Source organism: Lontra canadensis, unplaced genomic scaffold (genome assembly GCF_010015895.1).
Source record: "Lontra canadensis isolate GAN:19392208 unplaced genomic scaffold, GSC_riverotter_1.0 scaffold1, whole genome shotgun sequence".
Taxonomy (NCBI): Eukaryota; Metazoa; Chordata; class Mammalia; order Carnivora; family Mustelidae; genus Lontra; species Lontra canadensis.
Window position 1 is genome coordinate 111,025,660 of NW_022630995.1, and position 25,946 is coordinate 111,051,605.

Consider the following 25,946-nt stretch of genomic DNA (forward strand, 5'->3'; position numbering starts at 1 on the left):
TAAATTAAAATATTGAAAATGAAAATTTAATATTATAGAAAAGATTTGGGAACTTCTCAGCTCACTGAGTTGGTATATTAGATCAGCTGTTCTGACATACAACAAAGAGGATATTGTGAATTATTTTTCATTATATCTGAAAACATTTTGAAAACTGATATAAACATTGAATCAATGTTTTTGTTTTCCTTTTGTTTCCTCTTTCCTTTTTCCAGAAAACTGAAGACTGGATTATGACTGAAATTTTGTATTTTAGGCTTATGAGCTTACTCCAGAGTTTGTGGGATGCCAGTCCTGTCTGATCTTTGGGTACATAATTATCATTCTCTTCACTCAGGAGATCTATTACAGAAACTTCATGCTATTCCTGGAGGTACATCCTAATATGTTCTTAGTGTTGGAGCAAGTGGTGTATTTGAAGTAGAAGGCAAAAATCAATTTTTTTCCTTAAAGGATTTCTGGGTATCAATGGCTCCATTGGTACTCTATTTAAACTGCAACCCAGGACTGAAATATAGTCAGCATTCCAACCTGGGTTAGACTGTTCCAGTGAGACTGAACTCAAATTAGATTAGCCAGCCCAGAATCCATTTTGACTCACCAGAAGTAGGAGGTCAGGTTAGGGCTTGGCTATGGGGCTCCCATAGGAAACTGTGTGGGATTCCTCACTAGGGGGTGTGTGTGTGTGTGGAACATATAAGACTTGCAAGCCCCTGAGTACCTCTTAGCACATGTCTGTTAGACGGGGAACAGACAAGTCAAAATCAGAAAGCCAAGAGCCAGGTTGGCTTGAGGGAAAAACTGTGCTTAGAGAAGAAATGTGTCACCAAATCTTTGCTTTAAATGAATGTCTAGGACTTTCTCTCGCCAGCCCAGCTAGAGTAGGTCAGGTAGTAAGGATGGCTTGTATTTTGTTTAATTGAGTCAGTGTCTCCTTTCACCAAGTCTTCTTGCTCTGTCTTGGGAGGTATGTTCCCCACTGGAGTGGCTGGTGATTCCTTTGGCAGCTAGAGCCCACGTGATTCCCTGAATTATTGTTGTCTGGTTAGTTCACTGGGGCCAAGAGTAGGTTCTCTACAATAGGTTCTGGGGAAAGCCTTCCATGAAGAGGGCTGACTGGTGTCTGGCTCCAGTGAAGTGGTAATAGTGGAATGTATATACAGCTATAGGGCCCTGGCTTTGGTCCTGTGGCTTCTCTACTTGTCATCTTGTGAGGTATCAGAATTCTCATACTGAAACCAGATATCCAGGAGGGTCTGTACTTCATCTTCTTTGTGTCATTCATTTGCCTGGGGGGCTGGTGTCATAATACATCCTTCTGGTAAGTTATAGTATTGTATTTGGTAGGGAGAAGGAAGAACCCATGAGAAATGGGGTCATCAAAAATAACAAAGTTTACAAAGCTCTTTCATATACATTTTCACTTGATTCTCACAACAACCCTGTGAGGTAGGTCTAGTATATAATGTTTTTATTCTCATTTTGCAAAGAAAGACACCAAAGACCAAAGAGTTTACGTGATTTGCCTGCAGTCATAATAAGTGCCAGGACCCAAACTTGAAGCCACATCTTCCAGCTTTACAGACTGCTTCCACCTATGAGCAGCTACAATCTGATGGCTAGCAGTTTGATGACATGATGGGAAGGCGCTTAGTAAGTGAGCATCTACCTTGTTTAAAAGTCAGGTGGTTTAGAAATAATATATTAGTAACCAGAATCCATAGGATCTCCACTTGCAGGGGGTCCCTTGGGGACACCACTTGTTGGCTTGAATCTTGTGGGTTGCTTTGGCATATTAGAAGATCATCTGTGAGTCAGCCTGGGCAACTAGGAGCTCCTTGGGTGGTCAAAAAACAGAGATGAGGGAATTCTCACAGCCATCATTACAATGCTCTAGCACTCACCGTGCTGTTTAGTTGTCTGACATCCTCACTGGAATGTACACTTCTTAGGGGCAAGCACTATGACTCATCCATTGTCATAGTCTCAGAATCTAATACAGTGCTGGGCACATGATAGGTCCTCAATAAAAACTGGTCAAATTCAAGAGGGATTGGGATGTTCTATGGGGTGCTTCCACGTTTTACTTGTAAGAGAGTGATTTGCACGGAAGAGGTATTATAGATGAATATGGAACCGGATATAGGGAATACTCAGTTATTTTGGTGGTGGGGAGTGTACACAGGCACTGCTGTTCCAGAGTGTAATCTCATGATCCGAGGTCTTTATCTACAATGACAAATCTATTATATGTGGATTCAAATGGGAGGCTCTACAATAGCCAGGGATCCATGCAGAATACAGATATCTGATGGCCACTGGGGGTGAAGGCAATGCCCCTCGCATAGAGAAAAGTGGATCATTTGGGCAAATGTGAAGACAAAGTTTTAGTACTATGGAGGGAGCTCTGTGAGAAAATTCCCCAAAGACGATTCATCCCAATCACCAGTTTTTCAGTAGGGTTGGAAGAGGCCTGTGTCTTTTTCTGCTTCAATTCTGCCAAGGCACATCCTCCTTAGTCCTCCATGTCTTCCTGAACACCTGGCCATCAGAAGTCCCAAGACCCACAGCTGAGACTGGAGTGTGTCTGAAACAGGCAGAAGCTGGAGGACAAAGCTGCTATGGTACAGACTTGGACCTCGGCGTGAGTGCTCCTGGCCAGGACACATAGGCAAGAAGTCCACTGCATAGAAGCACCCCTCCAAGGCTAATGGGCTGGCTTGGGTGAGACCCATCACCTTTGGTTGAAAATGGCAGTCCTGTTGTTGCTCTTCTCTAAGTGGATTACAACAAAGATTTTTGGGTGTCACGATCTGGTGAGTTTTGACTTCCTTGAACTGAATAAGAATTTTAAACACAGAATACAGTACATCAGCTCACCAGTTTTGGGTATTCAGGAACTATTGGGTCCTGAAGTCAGTAGGTGGGAAAGAGATCAGTAGCTGTGGTGCTGGCTGAGGTTACGGATCATCCAGAGGACCTCCCAGTTGTGATGATTGGTGCAGGCCATGAGTGGATGCCTGGCTTCTCCAGGTATTGGAGCCAAGTTTCAAACACGGCCTTAATGGCCAAGCATTCCTTCTTTCAGATGTTGTAGTTTCATTCTGCAGGGACGGAGCCTGTGGGAAAATAAAGCATAAGGTCACGTCAAGGCTGATTTCAGACAAGACTTGGCTTTCCATGATTCTACCACTACTTACACGGCATTGGCTCCACTTTAAATGTCCATTGTAAACAAAGGGGAGCATGATTACGGCCATTGCAAACCTCCCATGTCAGGCTCTGTGGGTTTTCTGGACTCCAGGAAGCCATCAGAAAGCAGGGACTACTGACTGCTGGTTCAGTAGAACCTGTTTAAAGGAGGGCTTTGGGATTCAGCCAGGTCTGATTAGGACAATGGTGGGTTACACTCGATGAGGCCTTGGATAGCTTCACCTGAGGACAACGTCAGTATCACCTTCACACCGAGCCCAAGTTGGTGTGGACATAAAATTACAAGGAATATCCTGCAACGTGTTTCCTTAGATCTGGGCTTTTAGTTATTAGTTGAGACCACACAGAAGCTGTTACAGCTAATAATTCATTCTGTAAGTCCTACTAAAGTCAGAATCACTAACTGGGATTGATATTGTATGTACATTTGAACCTACCTATTTATTTATTTATTTATTTTAAAAATATTTTATTTATTTATTTGGCAGACAGAGATCACAAGTAGGCAGAGAGGCAGGCAGAGAGAAAGAGGGGGAAGAAGGCTGCCCACTGAGCAGAGAGTCCGATGTGGGGCTGGATTCCAGGACCCTGAGATCATGACCTGAGCCGAAGGCAGAGGCTTTAACCCACTGAGCCACCCAAGCGGCCCTGAACCTACCTATTTAAATATGCATTCTTTCTTTTAAAAAGTTGAAGTATAGTTAACACACAATGTTACATTAGTGTAAGCGTACAACATGATGATTCAACAAGCTTAAACATCCTGTGACACTCACCACAAGTGTAACTGCCATCTGTCACCATACAACACTCACAATACCATTGACTATATTCCCCATGTTGTACCTTCCATTTTCATGACTTATTCATTCTCTAATGGGAGGCCTGTACCTCCCACTCCCTTTCACCCATTCTGCCCATCCCTCCATGCTCCCTCCCTTCTGGCAACCAGCAGTTTCTTCTCTGTCTTTATGGGTCTGGTCTCATTTTTTGTTTGTTTTGTTTTTAGACTCCACATATGAACAAAATCATATAGTATTTGTCTTTCTCTATCTGACTTATTTCACTTAGTATAATACCCTCCAGGTCCATCTGTTGTTGCAAATGGCAATATATTTTTTCCTGTGGCTAATATTCCATTGTATGTATATCTATATATTTATGTTACATCTTCTATATCCATTCATCTATCAGTGATTAAATATGTGCTCTTAAATAAGGAACTTTGAAACCTAAGATGTAGATCTCATAATTCAGCCATTAAATAAGGAATCATAAAAATTTAGATTGATAATAGGAGCCTTGAACGTAGGTACAAATCATGATTTTGCCTTGGACCAGCTTTCCGAAGGTATTAGTGTAATTTTTGCCTCTATGTCTTTGTTAGGAAGACATAGTTTCAAAGTTTTATGTTTATCAAAATCTTTGCTTAATGTTATCGAACTTAAAGAAACCTAAGGATTTTTAATAGTATTAGTGAATACTAACACTTAGCAGTTAATTAAATTAAATAACCAATTATTTCAGTTATACAAATGGTTTGACTGGGCTAAAAATAGAAATCAGCTCCATAGAGTTTACACAACATCAAAATTCCTCAAAGTGAACTCTGTGAACACTAATTCCAAGAAGTGTGTTTTGTCATTAGTGGATTTGGGAAACACTGCTTAATATTTACTGTTCTTGAAGCCTTTAATTATACAAGTTATAAAGCTCTAGAAGTCTTATTTAACTTATTTAACTATGTTTTAACCCAGTAATGCCCTAATATTTTAATATGAGTTGAATTTTTGAGTAATATTTATTAGCATTGTATAGAACTAATGCTACACAGCATAAATTTTAGGAAACTGTGGACTAGAAAAAAAGCAAAAAAATAGTCATTTAAAAATACACATTTTGGGGCATCTGGGTGGCTCAGTGGGTTAAAGCCTCTGCCTTCCACTCAGGTCATGATCTCAGGGTCCTGGGATCGAGCCCCGCATCAGGCTCTCTGCTCGGCAGGAAGCCTGCTTCCCCCCTTCTCTCTGCCTGTCTCTCTGCCTACTTGTGATCTCTGTCAAATAAATAAATAAAAATCTTTAAAAAAATAAAAAATACACATTTTTCCCACAAAAATAAATATATTAACCAATTATTAGTTATTTATTATTATAGTTGTCTTAGAATTAAGCTAGATTCTTTGGGAAACAAGAAATGCACTTGTATATGACATGAATTCTGCCCTTAATAGCTGGTATCTCAGGGAAATGTCATATACAAAACAGTATCCAACACCTGAATATTCCATATAATCAACCACTAAGTTAAATAATACAGACTTAGAGTAGCTCCAGAGAAAAGATCAAGTACCGGAATAATGAAGGAAGAAAGGATGAGGAGGTAGGACTGGTTTTGTGGGGATGGCTCGAGTTCTGATAGATAGGTTGAGAGCATTTTTAATTAAGGGCAAAAGAACACAAACTTTCAGGGCCCTATGATTCCTAGAAGCAAGAAATAGTGTAGCAAATCATACTTTGTTATTTTGTAATCATTTCATTCTAAGACATCTTGAGACCTTCCCACCTAAAGACAAAACCTTACAGTGTAGTTTTCTTTTCTTTGTCCTATACTTCTTTACTGGTGTATTACAATGAGTTGTTTAATTGTCTAGTGTCTGTGATAGTCTCATTGATGGCAGGGAGAAAATTATATTTATTTTTATATCCTTGGAAACTTATCTTTGCATCCTTAGCATCTGGTGCCTGGTAGGCTCTCAAGAAATATTTGTTGAGGGGTGCCTGGGTGGCTCCCTCTGCCTTTGGGTTGGGTTAAAGTGGGTTAAAGCCTCTGCCTTTGGGTTGGGTCATGATCTCAGGGTCCTGGGATCTAGCCCCGCATGGGACTCTCTGCTCAGCAGGGAGCCTGCTTCCTCCTCTCTCTCTCTCTGCCTGCCTCCCTGCCTACTTGTAGTCTCTGTCTGTCAAATAAATAAATAAAATCTTAAAAAAAAATATTTGTTGACTGTGTGAAGATATTAATGATACGAACTATATGGCAGAAAATTGTCTACAGCAAACTGATTCTTCCATTAGGGAATAATGAGTAGATTGAGCAGAATCCGAATGTGTAGACTCTTGAAGGCAGAGGAGTAGGAAAGAGGAAATCAATGAAGACTTTTAAAAGCAGTAGACAGAACTGCTGAAAGCATTACTTATGAAAACTCAAACTGGCAGTGACATATATGTTGGAATGAATTAAAAATGGATTAGGGGATCCACTGAAATTATTATTAAAGCAGTCTAGTTATGAGGAGATAAGGATCTAGAACCAAGCACTAAGAATGTACGGGGGAAAGGCACAAATGCCCAGTGAATGAGTCTCTGGAGTTGGCGGATGTGAAGAAGCATGAATCCACAATTATTTTGTAAGTGTAATAACAATTAAAATTTATTGAATCACAGTTACAGTTTGCATCAGTCACCTTGATTTAATTTCTAATTTGAAATTCATTCTCCACAACAATTGTATCAGTTAAGAACTATTGTCATCTCTATTGTACTGATAGGGAAATAGTTTAGAGAAGTTTAGAAATTTGTTCAGAGTCACACTGCTAGCAAGTAGCAGCCCCATCTCAGAGCAGATGCTCCTAGTCCCTGCCACCTCTGGAGTCAGGACAAATGTTCTTTAGACAGATAGAAACATCAGTAGAAGACAAGAGACTGCTTTTGGGTATCTGAATTTTATATATCACTGGAAAGACTAAACATTGTATCTTGAAGAGCTTGGAGATTGTTTTAACAAATGATCAGTCCTTTAAATGGTGTGTTAATGTACCACTTAAAATGCAGTCCCATCAGTGAGGTAGAAGAGGCTTTCCCCCTGAGAGGACAGGATGCCCTAGGAAGCCAGTCAATGCCCTCTGAGGACACAGCCAAGACAGTGCCGGGGAGCTGTTACTCAAGGCAAGTTGCTGCCTGCTAAGAACACCATGACCTGGGGGTCAAGACTGACTGACCTTCAGCCTTGTAAAGCCTGCAGTTAGAGTGAATTATTTGACCCACAGAATTCAGAGGGCCACGTAAAAGCTGTGATGTGCTTTTCTTCTTTTTATCTTTGACCAGCTCACTGAGGCTCTAGGGGTTGTTCAGCCTGGAAACATCACATAAGACCCCTGGGCTTCGGCTCTGATGTGGTGGTTGTTGTGTTTTATGTTGTTTTTGTTTTTAAGCTTAGGCAAGTCTTCTGTCTGCTTTGTCCATTGTTGCATTTACACTTTGTGGTGGTTTACATGCTAGTCTCGAAGTATGCAAAAAAAAAAAGTGTAACCACATAAAACCATATGGTGAATTTGGGTGATACATTTAAAAAGGGGCTGGTTTTGAAGGCTGAAAAAAACTGGGACCAGAACTAAAACATTCAGAACTATAACTTATGTTTTTTTAATTAATTAATTTATTTTTACTACTTCTGTTTCTCTCTTTTGTTCTCTCTCCGAATAGACTTTCTGGATAATCCACTGTAGAAATAAGACTGAGATCCCGTAATTTTATTTTGTTATTACTGAGGTATTAGAGTTGAGCATGATTGCTTCAACTCTTCATGTTTAAAAATTTAAAGCATTTTATTTGCTTAAGAAAATGAAAGAAAGCTGAAACTGAGAAAGAGTCTGTAAATGAGTTTGTAAGATTACCTTAGTTAAGGACATACATAATTCTGCTGTGTATACACAGGGATTTTTGGGCACAGGATTTTACCTTTTCCTTCCAGACTGCCGGCTGACTGAAACCCTTTGTTCAAACAAGGCCAGTGGAGCAGTGCTTGGCATGGTTTTCTAAGCAAACCTGACATACTCACCTAAATGCATTTACGTCCTTTTGCAAAAATCCTTTAAAAATATTTTTAGTTTTTGTATCGAATACCAAAGCAACATGTGAGAATTACAATGACGATTAATCTGTCATCTTGAGACATAAAAATAATGCAGACACAGTAAAGTAGAAATTAGGAAGCCTCAGGTAAGCAACAAATTAAAATACGTATGATAATACTGGTAGGTCCACACTACAACTCAGTTGATCTGTGTTAGGAAATCAATACCAGCACACTGGATTATAGCTTCTTATGCATGGGAAACAATCTTGAATCTATTATTTATAATGGTCATTCTTGATAACAAAAACTTGTGCTGAAGTTTTAAATGTGCCTCTTATGTAATGTTTTTAAATCTTTCTAGTAAGAAAAGTCTTTTTGATAGTACTTTCTCTCTCTCCCCTCTCTCTTTCTCTCTTTCTTTTTTTTTTTTGCAAGTTCATCTCTTCCCATTCACTGATAATTTACTTACTGTCAAGACACCAAAATTTAAAGGCCATTTTCCATTACATAACTATAGTGTAAGCAAACCTGATGTTACACTTTCTAGCTCCAGAAAATTTGTGCAGACATTTGAGAATGTGATCCCACTGGGATAGTAAAATTTGTCTGAAGGGTTTTATCAACTGGCATCTACTTTTAAGCAACACAGAGAGTCAGAATTTGGGGGCATTAATTTTAAAGATGAAATTAGCATCGACTCAGAAAAGATTTGTTTATTTTTCAGTTTTTCTGACCATTTATATTTTAATTATGTGTCTTATTTATCATATGGAATGCATCTGGTTGCAGAGATTTTGACCATGAGCTCTGACCCTGAAAACCAAACATGTAAAAAACACTGCAAGTAGAAATGGAAAATCTCACATGCTTTATGATACCAAGCACAGAAAGCACAATATTAATACTGCAGTGAAAGATGTTAAAGCAATGCACAATTAGGAAATTTTGATATTAACACTATGCATTCCTTAAATGCAAAACCATGCTAAACGTATTTCCTTAGGACTTAGATGATCTGTGTTTTTAAACGTTGTCTTTTCAGTTCCTGTGAGGTAACAGTGATACCTCATGAAATCTGTTCCTTTTTATGTACAAGACACACACACACACACACACACACACACACACACACTCACTCCTTCACACATAGAGTCAAAGTCAATGGCAGTGGGTGGTTTGTGTCAGGGCAGTTCTGACGCCCCTCTCCCAGAACAAGATAAATGTAAGTGACGAAGAGCTCCTGGGGTTGGTTGAACTCATTTTGTATTCAACACTCTGCCTGGCCCCTTTCTCTTCTCTTTCTCCCTCTCTTTGTATGTTCAAGCCTACTTGAGTTTCTTTTTTCTTTTGTAGAACTTGGTTCTTTTGATGTGTTTCAGGGCACGCCCTGTGGCAAAGAGAACTTCCCAGGAATCGGAAACATAAGCCCACAGGGCTGAGGCAGCAACTGTGCCACACTCAGGCCCCGGAGCTGGATTTTCTGTCTCCGAAACAGCATCTGAACAGAAGAGCAGGGGCAGACTTGCAATATATTCCACAGATATTCTTTACTAGGGATGTACGATATAAAATTTAATAGTGAGGGAGGCCCTTTGGGGAGATTTTTAACCCGGAGGGAGCTTGTGATGAGACTTGGAACCTGAGATATGTTTAGATGCATTTGTCTGTTAGTTTAGCCACATTCCCCTGTAATTTATAAATTAATTTGTTTCCATCTCACTGCTGTTAGGGCATCAACATAGCTGAGATTTTCAATGATGCGTGGTCCTGTCTGTTGAAAAATGAGGTGAGAATGTGCAGTGCTTTAACCTTCTATTTACTTATGCATGAAGTTGAAAGAAACGCTGCTGTTAAGTATTGTCAAACTAGTGTTAGAAGGCACGATCTATATTATTACTAGAAAGTCTAGATAGGAGGAGGAGTTAATTGTTTTATATCCCATATCAGTATTTCTATTTTCATAAATTAAAAAAATATTTAATAAGATGGTGTTATGTCTTATTTAAAATATCTCTGTTTACTCACATATTATACCTTATGTGGCAAATCTTTCAGGACTATGTCACTGAATTAGAACTTGGAACTGAAAATAAAAACAAAACAAAACAGAAAATAAGGAAAAATGGTCCAGTTTCAGTTTACACATACACAAACTTACCACTTGAAGGTGTCCAGATAATAGTTAAATTCAATTTTTTACCCAAGTTTCTAAAATAAACATTTTATTTTTAAAACCAAACAAGTGAGAAAGCACAGTGGCTACAAATTTAGTAATTATCTGGTTTGTTCAATTGGTTTAGAGAACCAGTTTATATTCATTAGGTGTATAGTTTACTTTTGCATAAATGAGTTCACTCTTGTGTTGCTAGGCCTCCTGAAAAATAATATGCTAGCAGCTGAATAATCTAGGGAAAAAAAGATAATTTGATAGGCAAATGCTTGATTATTTTTGATTAAATTAAATTCAGTTTAGTAAATGTATTGAGCACTATTTATGTTTGTGCAAATAACATTATGTATTAACTCGTAGGAAAATAAGCAGTGGTATCATTGAATCCATTCAGTATTTTCCAACATATTTTATGCTCAGGTAACAAGTCAAACAGCTAATTGCCCCAATTTTTTTTTAACTTTGGCTTCTATGTCTGCAGTTTAAAAGAAAGACAGAAAATGATTTCTGATATAACCAGTTATGCAAATATTGGTCAAATACATGTTTTTAGCAATAACACGAGAGGATTATTTCGACAAATTGGGAATAACCATAAGAAAACTTTTATAATCCTTAAAAGAAAAAAAAAGAAAACTTTTATAATTACAGTGTCTCTTGAGTTTCTTCCATATGTATCTGAGTTACTAATTAATGAAACTTTGTGCAAATATCTATATGTAACATAAGAAAAATTTCTCTGATATGTGAAAAGGCTGGGGATTCACCATACTCATTTAAATGTTACCTATAGGGGTGCCTGGGTGGCTCAGTGGGTTAAGCCTCTGCCTTTGGGTTGGGTCATGATCTCAGGGTCCTGGGATCGAGTCCCCCATCGGGTTCTCTGCTCAATGGGGAGCCTGCTCCACCCCCGCCCCGCCTGCCTCTCTGCCTACTTGTGATCTCTTTCCGTCAAATAAATAAATAAAATATTAAAAAAAAAAAGTTACCTAGAAAGTTTAATGGTCTGTTTTACCTACACGAAAAACATATCCCTCATACAAGTACGCAGAGAAGAGTAAGAAAGAAGTATGTTTATCTTTCCGATGCCATGTAAACTGATCCTATTTCCGTCGTTCATGTTACATAGTGTTTCTCGATACTGAACGCTTCCAAATCATTTGATCGTAAATTCGATAAGATATGCAGGTGCCTATCGGACTTTGCAATGCTTTTCCTCATTAGGCAGTGGCTGTGTGCAAAGGATCATGTAATGTTCTCAACCTGTTTATAAATGTCAGTGAAAGCCTCAGTTCTGAGGGAGCGATGAGCACTGGGCCTCCCGGTTTGCACAGGATCGCTGCTGGGCGTCACACTGTCCCTTGCCAATTGTCACGTCATATATTTTCATGGTGCTAGAAATCTCGTCTTGCTATGCTTACAGGGGTTTTCTACCTTTTCCTTCTTTTCTGCAGAGCTGTTCTCTTTAACCTACAAAATGACATCAAAATTTGGCATGCCAACTATCAGACGAACACATTCTCTTCATATTAATCCGAACCCTGGAAATACAAGAGCTTTTATTTTTTAAACTATGCAAAATTTAAGAGAAATTAAGCCTTTTAAGCTAGAGTGAGGAGTTCTAGACCTAGCAATGCTTCCATTTATTTGAGTAATCACTAAAATAAGATTTGGTGTCTCACTGGAAAGTATAACAGCCATGTAGAGAAACGTCTTGGGAAAACAGATACCTATGGATTTTTTCAAGTATTTTTCTTTTTCTTTTCTTTTTTTTTTTTTTTAAACATTTTGTTTATTTATTTGACAGACAGAAATCACAAGTAGGCAGAGAGGCAGACAAGGAGAGAGGGAGAATCAGGCTCCCCACTGAGCAGAGAGCCCAATGCAGGGCTCCATCCCAGGACCTCGAGACCATGACCTGAGCCAAAGACAGAGGCTTAACCCACTGAGCCACCCAGGTGCCCCGCAAGTATTTTTCTTTTTAAACAAAAGCAAAAAGTAACAATTGGGTTAGAAAATAGTTGACTGAATTCAGAGTTTCAAGTAAACTTTTTATTACATAAAGAGTAAAAGGGTATATACTTGAAATACCACATCTACCCAAAATACCACATCTACCCAAATGATCCTACTCATTTACTTTTATTGATTAAGTTTACCAGCTTAGTTACATATCCTCTATTTCACTACTGGAATTGTGAAATGATTCAATTTTTCAGAATTTTAGTTATTAGCTGACTTCAAAAAATTTTATTTATTTTAAAAATAGTTGCTTGGCTTAATTTAATATTGTTTGTCCTTTTGTCTCTAATTCTTCCCCTCTCCCTTCTGTGTCTGCGTGGATATGATCTAAATATTTTTCTAAAGATCAATGGGGTGGTATTTTGTACAGTTTCCCCTCGAGCTCACTACCCATTCTGAGGGACTTTAAGGATCATCTATTCCAAATTTCTCATTCACACAGGAGGAAGACTTGGAGAGATGATATGAATTTTTTCACTCAGATCTAGCATTCTAGTAATTCCTCAGTAGAGATGGTTTGACTGGAAAAATCCACGTGGAGTTACAGAAATACAGCACCACAGGACTAAAGACATTGCTGCACGGTGATTCATTTACAATAATAAACTTCCATAAACACTATCTCATAACCACAACAGCACCACGAGGTGAGAATCATTAATGGTAGAAATCATTTAACAGGTGAGATAACAAGTTCAGGATCATTCCGTGGTTTTCCCAAGATCAGACAGCTAAAGCATCTGAGCTTAGGTTTGAACTCCTGTTTTCTGATTCCTGAGCCTTGGTGAGTAACCACTGTGTGTACTGCATATAACTGCTTTTCTCTCTCTTGCCTTTCTCCATTCTTAGACAAAAAGCAGGAACTGTTGTTATTCACCTTTGTAAGTCCAGAACACTTGGATAATGAGGGGCATTCAATAAAAGACTGAAAACAAATAAACCCAGGGCTCTGGCTGACTGGTTCAGCTCTGTATCTTCTATACCACCCCTCCATTCAGAGGGCGGGAGGAGGTATTTGAGAAGGTGGAGGAAGGCTGTAATGTCACAGGTACAGAAATGCTTCAAAGCAAAACTTACTCTGTGTTGTCAATAACATAAGTAAGATCAATTCTGCCACCTGAGGACAGAATTCAGTTCCCTGACACACCTGATACCTAAGTCCTCGATGTGAGGTGCACGAGGCACATTCTGTAAACTCATCTGTGATTTAAACTTGACTCACCATCATTAGTGAGGTGCTCCTTCCCCTCCCCCAAACGTGCATCCCCTCAAATTGGGTTTGGCCCAACGCCCCGGGTGTTCAAACACCAACTACTGTTTCTAGAGGTTTCTCTAGTCATGGGTTCACATTGGTTTTCTACGAGATGCTCATGTCCCAGGCTGAGGGAAGAGTCTCTTTCAAGTCCAAAGGCTTTGCTGCTTCACTGACAGCCACTTCTTCCCCAAATCATCCATCCCCCTTTCCTTCTTTTTTTTTTTTTTTTTTTTTTTTTTTTTTTAAATTCTGGGGGACATGTTTGCCCCTCTTAGCTTGATGCTTCCAGAGTAGCTCTCTGGCATTTCTGCATCTCCAGATCTTCTAATATCATCTCTGGTAACTTTAAGTTTGTGATACAGGCAGGAAGAGCACCTGCCAGCTCTGCTTTCCACTTTGTAAAATCCCCCAGGCAAAAACCACAAAGGTTTTTGGAGTAGGAAAGAGGGAAAACTGTAGAAAACAGAACATAGATCCGTGTTTCAAAAACATCCTACCACAGATGTTTTTTGAATTAATGCATGAGTGGTTCTGACACAGTCACCATGATGAAATTATAATTGTTAGTTTGTAGGGGATTTTCTTTTTGTCTTTCCAAGGGCAAACTACCTTGGCATCTCCCCACCAATTGCTATTGAGACATTTCTCTGCGGGGTCTCTAGGAAAGGCAGCTCACAGCTCAAACACACCACAAACTCTCTGTCCTGGAAGAACTGAATGAGAGCGTCTAGAAAAAGAAATTTTATTTTTAAACATGCATTAGAAGTAGGAATTGCTTTGTTATCAAACTCTCAAAAAGCAGGTACTTTGACATATCAGTGGACGTATAACAATATTATAATAAAACTTTGAATTTGAAATTTGAATAGTGACACAATACCCTTTTGGAACTGCATTCTCACAAAGGCCCATTCTTTGCCCTGCAAGTCTCAGATCAAATATTACTGCCCCAGGGAGGCCTTTTCTGCCCACTCTATCTATCTCCTACTTTATTTCCTTCACAACCGTTTCACTATCTGTAATTAGCTTTTGTGCACAGCAGAATTCTAAGATGGCCCTCAAAGTTCCCACATGCTGCTAGATGAGTTCTGTATAATCCTCTCCCCTCGAGTGTAGGCAGGACCTGTGAGTATGATGGAATATCACTCCTGTGATTAGGTTACTAATCAGTTAACATTGAGTTAATCACAAGTCAGAGGAGCTGGTTGAGCCTGACCTCATCAGGCAAGCCCCTAAAAGGGACGGGGCCCTTCCCGAAGTCAGAGAGATTTGAAGCACTAGAGGGCTTATGAAAATGGCGAAATGGAGAGGATCTGTGAGGAGCCCCTGACCGGCCAAACATCAGCAGAAGAGAAGAGGGGATGCGGAACCTATGACTACAAGGAATGGAGTTCTTTCAACACCCAATGAACTTGGAAGAGACTCCCTGGCTCCGGGAATGGATGTGAGTCAGCCGACAGCTTTATTCCAGCCTTGTGGGAGCCCCCTGGGCAGAGAACAAACTTGGGTCCCTCCAAGCGCTCCTTCAACTCTTTCCCCCGAATGCTGGGCCACACTGTTACCTCAAAGTTCGCTCATAAAGTCAAAACAATCTACACAGTTTCCACATGAACTACTTGCCATTAATACTCTCTTTTAAGACGCAACTGACTGCGTCATACACATATTCCCATGTAGTTGTATTATTTTTAGATCTCAAGGTTAATAATATTTATAGAAATCAAAGAGCAGCTTGTCCTGACCCACCTGGTTATAAGAATGGTAATACAAACAAAAATAGGATGTTAGAAATATACAGTAATTTTGATTAAAAAATGATTAAAAAATGATATCGAGGGGCACCTGAGTGGCTCAGTGGGTTAAAGCCTCTGCCTTCAGCTCAGGTCATGATCTCAGGGTCCTGGGATCGAGCCCCACATCGGGCTCTCTGCTCAGCAGGGAGCCTGCTCCCCCACCCCCCGCCTGCCTCTCTGCCTACTTGTGATCTCTGTCTGTCAAATAAATAAATAAAATCCTTAAAAAAAATGACATCGAGCACTAAAAGTAAATTTGAAATGTTAATTATGGATTTGTTGGTACTTATTTAAATAAGTAACAAGTTTAAGTTTAAGTTGTAGGAACAAGTCCTTTAACAAAATGGATGCTAGCAGCTTTTAGTGTTATTTTCTCCTTTTTTTTTTTTTTTTTTTTTGCTATTTTCCACATCATTAAAACCTGTCATCAAAGTGGAAATTAAGTTAATGGCTTCTGATTGATATGTAGTACTACCATAAGGTAATAGCGTTTTATGAAAAGAAAAAGGTTATTTTTAGGAGACTGTTCAAAACAACTAGGATTAAATATATCATAACTAATCGTGATCCTGTTCATCTTTTTTTACATGTTTGTATCTCGATGCTACGAATATCTTACATGAAAAATGTCACTGATATTTTCAACTTAAAATGAAGCATGGTTATCCATTCTGATCTCATAGGCCACTAGTATTCGCTTTCTACAGTAAATAAGAAAGTAATAATAATCAAGAGCCGTAGAGGCGTGCTCAAAGGTGACGGACGAACTGGGGAATGTGACAGTTATGAGTTCTCCTCTTTCTCTACTGAGTCTTCCATTCGAGAAGAATATCCTAGTGGAACAACAGATGCCAAGAATCCTGAGGAAAGGAGGGGGATGGGGCAAAAAAGAAAAGAAGCTGGCCAGGCACGATTTAAATCCTGAGGGCATGTGGCCATGTTACTTAATTTGAGCGGCATTATGCAAAACAAAACAAGAATTATCTGCGAGTTGGCAAAGCCTGCTTGAAAGTGCAGGCGAGGGAGAAACCAAGTTAGAGTGCAGCAGATCTAAGACACGCTCACTGAGGGGCTTTGAAGAAAGCCAGCCGCCCGACCCCCATCCCCAAGCATAAATAAACTCCAAACAGACTCATTTGCCATGAAGGATGAAATGTGGAGGTGCCGTGGCGCCTGGGTCTCTGCCTCTCCGTGGCTCCTTTCCCCAAGTCGTTCTGGTGGGTTTTTGTGTCCCAAAGTTGTCCCTATGCAAACAACAGGTTGAATATTGTAGGTATGGGTTATTAAAGTGTCCCTGGGACAATGGCAGTCTGTGTCCCATTTGTAACGCTTGGATTAATCTTTGGAAAGTGCACACAAAATGTGACATGATGTTGGCTTCCAACATTATTCAGTCTGCATAGCAGCAAATCCTGCCCTGTCTCCCTGGAAATAAAACTCCACAGACCTATCACCGCCATCTAAAAAGGAACCTATCATTTATGCTCCGAAGTAGAGAGACCCTGATAGAAATTCGGTTAGGGGTTTGATTTTTATAGTTTGGAGAAGCATTTATGATGGAAACAAATTGCATTCTATCAACTTATTCAGTCTCTAGGAAGAAAGTCTGCAATCAGGTGAATCATATATACGTGTACATATGTACATAATGGCATAGATGGGGAAATTAAGAAAGCCTTTATCTTTCAAAGAGAATTCCACTTTAGGTTAGATTGATAAACCACAACTGGTCCCTGACAACAGGCAGGATTCTCGACATTATCCATCTTGCCACCTCATTTCCCCCTTTTGATTTTAAAAGCTCTAGAGGAGAGAGCCAAGATGCGAAAACTGGCTGAGGGAGGCGCGCTGAGGAGACAGGGTGCCCCTCTCATTTCCTTTCCTTTTTCCTCCATCTGAAGAGCTTCTGAAGCTTTGAGAGTCAGCCTCACCTCATCATTCATCAGAAAATTCTACTCAACGTAGGCGTCTTGTGCACAAAAGGACTAAGCGGCATTGTGGAATTCAGGAAGATGTTTTCTCAAACTCTTTGGTTTTAAGTACATCTCAATATTACAAGGACTATTGAAATAGAGGGGAAAAAGCATGTTAAATTATAGACAGCCATTGACGATGGGTAGAATTCCCACAGAACCAAGTTGGAAACCAACTCCACACATAGGAAGAATTGGAAGTTGCCTAACGAAATGGGACTGGGGCTGGGAGTGGTGAGTCAGGGCATTGGTCCAGAACAGGGCTTTTAAAGCATGTTATATAGATCAATGTCTTTATCTTCATTATTAGAATCCAATTATTTCCAGTGTAATCTTTTTTGTCTCATAGGGAAATAAGCCATCATCAAAGCAGGTTAGGAATGGCTTCCCTCAAATTCTATGGTACAGATCCATTCTATAGTAATTTTGCATGTGGGCCCATTAAAAGACCAAAGTAAGCAGAATCTCAGTCTTTGGTCTAGAATGGCCACCGATTTTCTTCTTTTTTCGCTATTCGGTAAGTAAATTTCATAAATTTTAAGCTGTGGAGTAAATATGTGTTTAAAATACTGCTTTAATCTGTTTGGCATATTGGACATCGACCTAGGGTTTTGTTTGGAAAAGAACATAGTTTCCATTGAAAAAGTAGTTACAGGGTCACCTGGGTGGCTCAGTGGGTTAAAACCTCTGCCTTCGGCTCAGGTCATGGTCCCAAGGTCCTGGGATCGAATCCCGCATCAGGCTCTCTGCTCAGCAGGGAGCCTGCTTCCCTTCCTCTCTCTCTCTGGCTGCCTTTCTGCCTACCTGTGATCTCTGTCTGTCAGATAAATAAATAAAATCTTAAAAAAGAAAAGAAAAGAATAAGTAATTACAGAGGGCTGCAGCTACATCACATGGATGGATCCTGCTTCCCAAGTTATCTAGAAGAGGTGGGAAAATCCTTGAAATCTGAAGTTCCATGCTTCAGGGACCTCCCTGGAGCAGTAACTGTAGCATCAGGCAGAGGAACAGGTGTCCCTCCAGCTGGGGCACCGTGCCTACCATGAATCCTTCTCTCCACCCCCGACTCATTCAGCAAGATAGTGCAGTGATGTTGAGACTGCACCTTGGTCACAGAAGCTCTTGGTATACAGACTTTCAAAGTGCATGTTGCCCTTTCCTGATCTTTCTTCTTGGGCTTTATTTTTCACCTGTGATATGTCTACTTGGATATATTCTGATAGTTGCGTTGCTTTCTGTGTTGTTTGCACATTCACTTTATTTGGAATTCAAAGTGGGGTAAAGGAAGTATGGTTGGATTTCCCAAAGTGATTTTTGTTCAGCTTGGGCCAAAGGTAAAAGGGGAAGAATATTGATAGCAATGTGGATGGGGAAGAAAATGACCCAATTCATAATTTTGCATCAACCAACTCAGTTTTCAATTTTTATCTTTGCAGTATAAGTCAGATAAAACCCAGACTTACAAAAAGGTGATTTAATGAGAGAGGCATCACCAGATGAACCTTATAATACCACTTTCAAGAGAAACAAGCATTTTCACCAATTGTTGAGAGAGTTGAGAGAGGACTGGGATTAAAACTGAATTTACTTTTGGGGCACCTTGGTGTTTCAGTCAGTTCAATGTCTGTCTTAGGCTCAGGTCATGATCATAGGGTCTTGGGATGGAGCTGTGTTGGGCTCCCTGCTCAGTGGGGAGTCTGCTTCTCCCTCTACCACTCACCCTGTTTGTGTTCTCTCTCTCTGAAATAAAATAAATGAAATCTTAAAAACCAAACCAAACCAAACCCTGAGCTTACTTTTGCTGAGAAAAGTCTTTAAAAAAATTTTTTTTCCCCCAAAGATCTGGGTAGTGGGTTGGGGTTAGGAAGTGTCATAGGACCTATATATAAATTAAGGATATTTGAAAACAATGTGGACAAAATATAATCATTTGTTATTTTTATTTCCATGGGCTAAGAAAAAAACAACAGGAAATGCCACAACCTTTCAATCTTTTAGAAGTGTAAGTTACCTATATGTATAGGTTTTAGATACATCTTTGTAAGGAGAGTAAACATTAAGGACCATAAGGACTTAAATGGTGGGCTCACTGACCACTAAAAAGAAGAATAAAGCACGTTTAATAATTTTTTTCAAGAGAGGGCTTGACTCTTCACAAAATGCTATTGCTTACAGAAGCCCAGGGAATTGAAGCTAAGATCTCGACAAATGGTACCACAGTGCCACCATCTGGCTTTGTAAAAGAGAGCAGGGAGTCATAACAGAGGAGGACGAAAAATTATGTTCTTCTCTTCCCTAAAGAGAGATTGGAGGAAACAAACAAACAAACAAACAAACAAACAAGGGACTCTGTCAGCCCTTGTATTTCCCTCAGCGCTGTAGCCTTGCGTTTGTCACTATTTCAGCTAACATCAAATATTGGTGGTGTCAGAAACTGTCCCGATCTCTTCTTCTGTCTCCATTTTAATTTGAAGAATGAACACATTTTTAGTGGGTAAAATCTTTTAAAAAAGGAAATCTAATGTTAGCAATCTTCCTCTTCAATTTTTTTTGGACAGAAAATAGAAAGTTTTTCTTTTTAATATTAAAAGACTAATTTTCATGTTAGTCTGTAGAGCTTTTTTTTTTTTTTTTTTTTAATATTTTTATTTATTTGACAGAGAGAGAGAGTGAACAAACAGCAGGGGGAGCAGCAGGCCGAGTGAGAAGCAGGCTCCCTGCTGAGAAAGGAGCCCAATGTGGGACTCGACTGGGATCAGGACCTGAGCCTAACTAAGGCAGCTTGACTGACTGAGCCACCCAGGCACCCTGGAGTGTCTAGAAAAGACTTACCTCACTGTTTTTCACCTTACCTTTGGGTATGATAATGTTGCAGAAGCTTCTTTGCATTTTTTTGTTTTTATTTATTTATTTATTTATTGCTTCTTTACATTCTTAAAGCTCAGAGATATTTAGGCTGCAACAAATTCTAATACATAATCAGAAGTACAATTTTGACCCTGAAAGGATGGTGAAGTAGTTTTATTGCATATTTAACAGTCTACTTTCTTTGGAAAAAAATTTATACTTCTAAAATTTGAATGCTTTAATTTTTTTTTAACTTTATATTGCAAAGTTTCACAACTGTCCAAAATTACTAAGTAATAGAGTGACAAATGCATCTATTTTCACTTGCACATCATTTTCAATGAAGACCTTAGAGTTGGCTTGAAAGATAAAATGTTAGCTTTTACCATATTTTGCACTCTTGTGGCATCTATATTTGATTAATTCCTGAATTTTACTAAACACTAGTGTGCAGAATGATATCATTATAACACTGTTTTGGGCCTCCTGTGAACAAGGAACTATTTTAAGTGCCTTGAACTTAATGTTAAGGTATGAAGTCTTTTCAGCAAAACTAAGGAGTGTCTTATTTTAATTTCTATTTCATGGATGAGGAAAATGAAATACAGAGATAATTAATAACATTGCCAGGGTAGCTGACCTGACAAACAATGGATATGAAAGCTGTCCTTTAGACTCCATGTTCTTGATGATAACACTAAAACTATTTTCTCAGTGTACAGTGTTCTAAAAATATTTAAAATGTCATGCTTTCTCATATTGCTGTATTTTCTTTGTGCAAGAACCTAGTGTAAAAATATTGCATTTAAATCATCTTATGGGAAATATTTTAATTGTGTTAATTGTTAAACAACATTTTTTGAAAGCTAACCTAAAAAGCAACCATTATGTATATCTCCTACCCCCCACCCCAAGAAATACACCATGTGCTCAAAATAAGTGACTTGTAAATGAACTTCTAGAAATGAGAACTTTTTGTAAATTGAGGACTTTTTATTTTATATTATTTTCTATTTTGAAGTCTAAGTAATCATTTTAGAAAATTATATTGAACTATTCACCTCATTTTATTGTAGTATATTCTAAAAAGTAATTAAGAGAAACACTTGCTAATATTTTAGCTATATACAGAGAAGCTCTTCAGTTTTTTTCTATTTGTTAAAATGTTCAGAGTTTTCTAAAATTCTCTAGAGATTCAGACACTTCTGAAACTTACACTCTATCAATTTTAGAGAGTCTGTGGATATTTGAGTCTTATGTAACAACTGGTCTCCAAAACTACTCATAAATTGATCTTACTGGAATTTTTTTTCAAATATAGTATAGTATGTCCCATGTTAATCTAACGGAGATAGAACAAAGTGAGGCTATGTAGGATATTTTACTATAATTTCTGTTAATGTTTTATAAAGAAAAAATGTGACACCAAGAATATCCTAAAATTTACTTTTTGGTGCTGAATTGGAAAATTGATGTTGACAATGTTGGGGGTCACTGGCTAAGTTCCTTTTTGTGTATTAGATAGGAGGAAGCATTAGCTGAATATCAGGTTAATGAGTCTATAAAGTGAAGCCATAAATGGAGTATTGGCAATTTCTTTATTTAAAAACTGATTATTAGTTGGTATGGAGCTTGGACAATGTCTTCAATATTTCTAAATATTTTTACATATAGCGATGGCATTAGTGTTTTTCCATAAGGAAATTAATTCTAATTAAATTTATTTCCAATTAATTATTTCCAATTAATTCCAATTAAATTTCAGAATAGCTAATTTAGATAAGATTCAAAATTGTAAGAATAGCAATTTAGAATAGCAGTTAAAAATCATTTCTACGGTTATTTACTGAAAATGTGAATCATTAAAAAAAAACTTCTGGCCATCTAACTAGCATTGTATTTGTTATTAATTTGGACTATTGCCAACATACTAATTATCCATGGTTAAACTCTTACTTTGGGGTAGGATGAATATGAAGAAGAAAAAGATTTTGAAAGGAAAAATTTATTTCTCTTTTCTCCGAAGATGCAGATACGGAATAATAAAATGATTTGTTCTCCATCATGCCGCCAAGGAGCAGTGCAATTTAGACTCCAGGGGTAAGCCTGGTCCTACCTAGAGCCACCACACGAGGGCGTTGGCGCTGATCATTTTCAACAGGAGAACAGTCAATAAATAAGCTTTAGATTTCCCTTATGTATATGTATATAGTGCCCTTCCTATAAAGATACTGATATTGACTTACGTGGTGAAGTAAATATTTTCCTATAAGAATATTTTTTGACAGAATTAAGTTGCGATTTTTTTTTTTTTTTAACATCCAGTAGGAAGCCACTAGATTAATTATCCTTCAACGGTACTTAGATTGTGAAATTTCCTGCTCAGAACGTCCATTGCCTATGAACTAGCTTTCCATCTTCTTATGAGGCTTTTCTCTTCTTATCCTGAGACTTCAATTCTGAAAGTTCTGGCTAAACCTAGCTTCTGCCTTTCCAGTGTGTTGCTGAATATATCTACCTGGATATTTTACCTTCATTTCAAATACGATGAAATTAAAATTTTTTTTTGTTTGTTTTCTTTTCTTTCTTAGAATGAGAGTGTGTGCGCGAGGACAGGAGCAGGAGAGGAGGGGCAAGGGTGAGAGAGAATCCTAAGCAGGCTCCTTGCTCAGGGCAGAGCCCGATACAGGGCTCCATCTTGTGACCCTGAGATCATGACCTGAGCCATAATCAGAAGTCGTTGGCTTAACTGACTGTGCCACCCAGAAGCCTCTCAAATATGATATTTTTAAAACCAAATATCATCCTCCACTCCACTTAAAAACTAATTTCCCTGAGTCTACTGTTTCTTCGAATATCCAACCTCAAATTTCTGTCATGATGTTTGTGTGTTCCTTCTCTTTCTACAGCTAAGCCAGCATTAGTAAATATGTGCATGTATTTCCCATTTTAACTTGAGCTCACCATAACGAACCTTGTTTATCTCATGACACTCAATCATTCCGCAAGTAATGGCTCAATAACTTACCACCTTTTGAATACCCCACTTGCTGCTATACTCTCAACACTGACCTCACTACCTGTACCTTCCTGTTGTATTTAACTGTGCTCGAGTCTCTCATGGCTTTGAAACAGACACCATTCCCAGATCTCATTCTGTTCTTTTTCCTCCTCTCTTTCATCCCCGCGTTCCTTGGAAGAGCAGCGTATAAGCCTTTCCACTTCCTCCACCACCTACAGTCTGGCTCATGCATCCACCATTCTCCTCCACGCTGTTCTTGCCAAGATCTGGAAGACCTTCCTTCTGCTGGTTGTAATGGGTGCTTTTCCCTCTGAGACTGCCGTTGACAACACTGACCACTCTCTATCGAAATACTCTTCCCTTGACTTCTGAGACTCCTCGCTCCTCAAGATTTCTTCCTCATTTTCTTTTAGCTAGAATACTTGTCTGTCCTGTGATCAAGTGTTGATCTTTCTCAGGGTTCTGTGTCCAGATCTTATTTTTGCTAAATAGGCCTCTTATTCTTTGGATGATTTTGTTGCCTCTCATGATTCCACTTACACTAAGAACTTCAGAAAAGGCCCCAAACTTAGACCCAGACCCCATTCCCACCAAAGCTCCCCCTAGAATCTTGTCACCCCCTTCTTCCTCTGCAGCTACTAAATGTGACTAGGGCTTGATAGCCACACAAGTTTCCTGACTGGTCTTTCTCAGATCTTGTCCTATGCAAAAGCTTTCTCCTAGGGCAGCTCTAATGATTCTTTAAAATAAGAATATGGGCAAGTCACTACTTCACTCTAAACTCTTCAATGGCTACCTTGTCATGCCTGGAACTTTATTCCTAAAAAATACACATTTTTAAATGTGGTTTACGGAGCATTTTGAGGACCGGTTTTTACCTCTTCAATTTACTCTCTTGATATTCTCTGTTCCCTCTGAGTTCCAATTTGGGGTGACTTCTTTCAGTTCCAGAAACAAATCTTGCCCTCTGGCTTTAAGTCTTTGCATATGTTGCTCACCCCCTTTCTTTTGCCTGGCTGACTCTCAATTATACCTCAGGTCTAGCTTGGAATCCCAGCTAGGGAGCTTTTCCTATCCCTGATCTAGGTTGCAAATCACTTTGCATTTCCATTACTATAGCACTTACCACAATTTATTGTCATTGCCTGTTAAATTGTCTGCCTTCCCCAGTAGACTGTAAACACTATCATATTACTAATATTCACAGCTGTTCAAAAATGGAATAGACTATAAAAGAGACTACACTCAAACATTAGGTAGGTGGTTGAATTTGATTTTTATAGTTTTGTCATCTTATGTTCTTACTGCTCTTCATGGGCCATATGTTGCAACCAAATTATTTGATTTTTCTCAAATGTGTTTTATGCTTTCTTTCTCTGTGAGTTGGACCATATCTTTCCCTTGGCCTAAAAATGTTTTTTACCCTATTCTGTATCTTTGGAAATTATACTTCTTGTAAAATCTAGTTCCTATTCCATCTTCTCCACAAAGATTTTTTACCACCCCTGTGAAGAAAGGTCTTGCTTTTCTCCGAATTCTCAAAACACTATAGACTTCTTACAGTACTTATCATATATCATTTAAAATCACTGTATTTTGGGGCACCTGGGCTTTCAGTCAGTTAAATGTCTGCCTTTGGCTCAGGTCATTATCCCAGGGTCCTGGGACTGGGACTCCTTGCTCAGTGGGGAGCCTGCTTCTCACTCTGTCTGCTGTTCCTCTGCTCATGTTCTCTGTCTCTGTCAAATAAATAACTCAAATCTTAAAAAAAACCCAAAAACATAAAATCACTGTTTTTCAATAAAAGGATACCTGAAAGGGTACCATCTCTCCCTTCAATACCTATAATATGTTGCATCCCTTTTATGGAATCCATCATGCTTTGCCTTATGTTGTAGTTATGCATATACATGACATCTTTTCCATAATAGCTTTGAGATCTTGCATGCTTATGTGTCTATGTTCTGCAATGCCTAACATCTTGGCATGTGTGGAAATATTTGTGTGTGTGTGTGTGTGTGTGTGTGTATATATATATATATATATATATATATATATAAAATGGACTCTCAAAATGTAACCAACTGGTTCTCATCTTATTTTCTATCTGTTTCCATAGGACCTTCTCTTTCAAGCCAAAGAGACTTATTCCTGGCCCCAAACTTGTCCATTATATTTTCCCATTTCCTCTTTGCACATAGCTGTTAGCGTGCACATTCATATTTCTCATTGTCAAAATCCTACCTCCTTGGCTCAAATATTGCTTTCTGTGAAGGCTGCCTTAGTACTTCCTGCCAGGAGAGATGCTTGGCCGAGGCGCTTCGCCATTTGTTAGCAGACAAATAAAATGCCATGGGGGACAAAATGAAATCCTAGAGTGACCTGACTTGAGAAGTAATCTAGTAAGATCACCTAGGAAGATGTTTAGGAGGGATGTGTGCTGGGAAAGAGTGAAGTTTGTAATGTTTTCCCACAAGGGCTAACATGTGTTTAAACTTGTCCGGTAACAGTAAGGCTGGATAAAAGGGGGTCAGGTCGGAGAGCATCATGTGAGGTGACTCGACAGGGCTTTGTTTTTCCAGTGTTTCCGTTAGAAGGATGCTAAGGAAGCGGGGAAGGAGACAGAAAGCTCGCTGACATCATTGACAGGATGAAGAACCCAGCAAACCTGTTGGACTTCGAGCAGTGTCTGCGGCAGATGCTCGTAGGGCGGGTATCAGACTCTGTTTATGTTTTCTAAGCGACTAAGATGCATGCATCATTTATATTCATCTTTTATGAATATTTTATTTACCAC

General features: G+C 38.9%; 1 protein-coding gene across 3 annotated transcripts in view; it reads right to left on the minus strand.

The window, feature by feature from the left end:
• Positions 1–1,168: 1,168 nt before the first annotated feature.
• Positions 1,169–25,946, minus strand: part of GRID2 (glutamate ionotropic receptor delta type subunit 2) — a 1,456,428-nt gene continuing 1,431,650 nt past the window's right edge. Inside the window, exons 16-17 of one of the 3 annotated variants that reach the window (XM_032861599.1) lie at positions 10,093–10,150; positions 3,043–3,119 (exon numbers count right to left, since the gene is read on the minus strand). In XM_032861599.1, the coding sequence (XP_032717490.1) occupies positions 10,130–10,150 (21 nt within the window). In that variant the 3' untranslated portion in view covers positions 3,043–3,119; positions 10,093–10,129. Of the gene's footprint in view, positions 3,120–10,092; positions 10,151–25,946 lie in introns of all 3 variants that reach the window. The other 2 variants (XM_032861608.1, XM_032861590.1) reach the window with 2 other exon arrangements.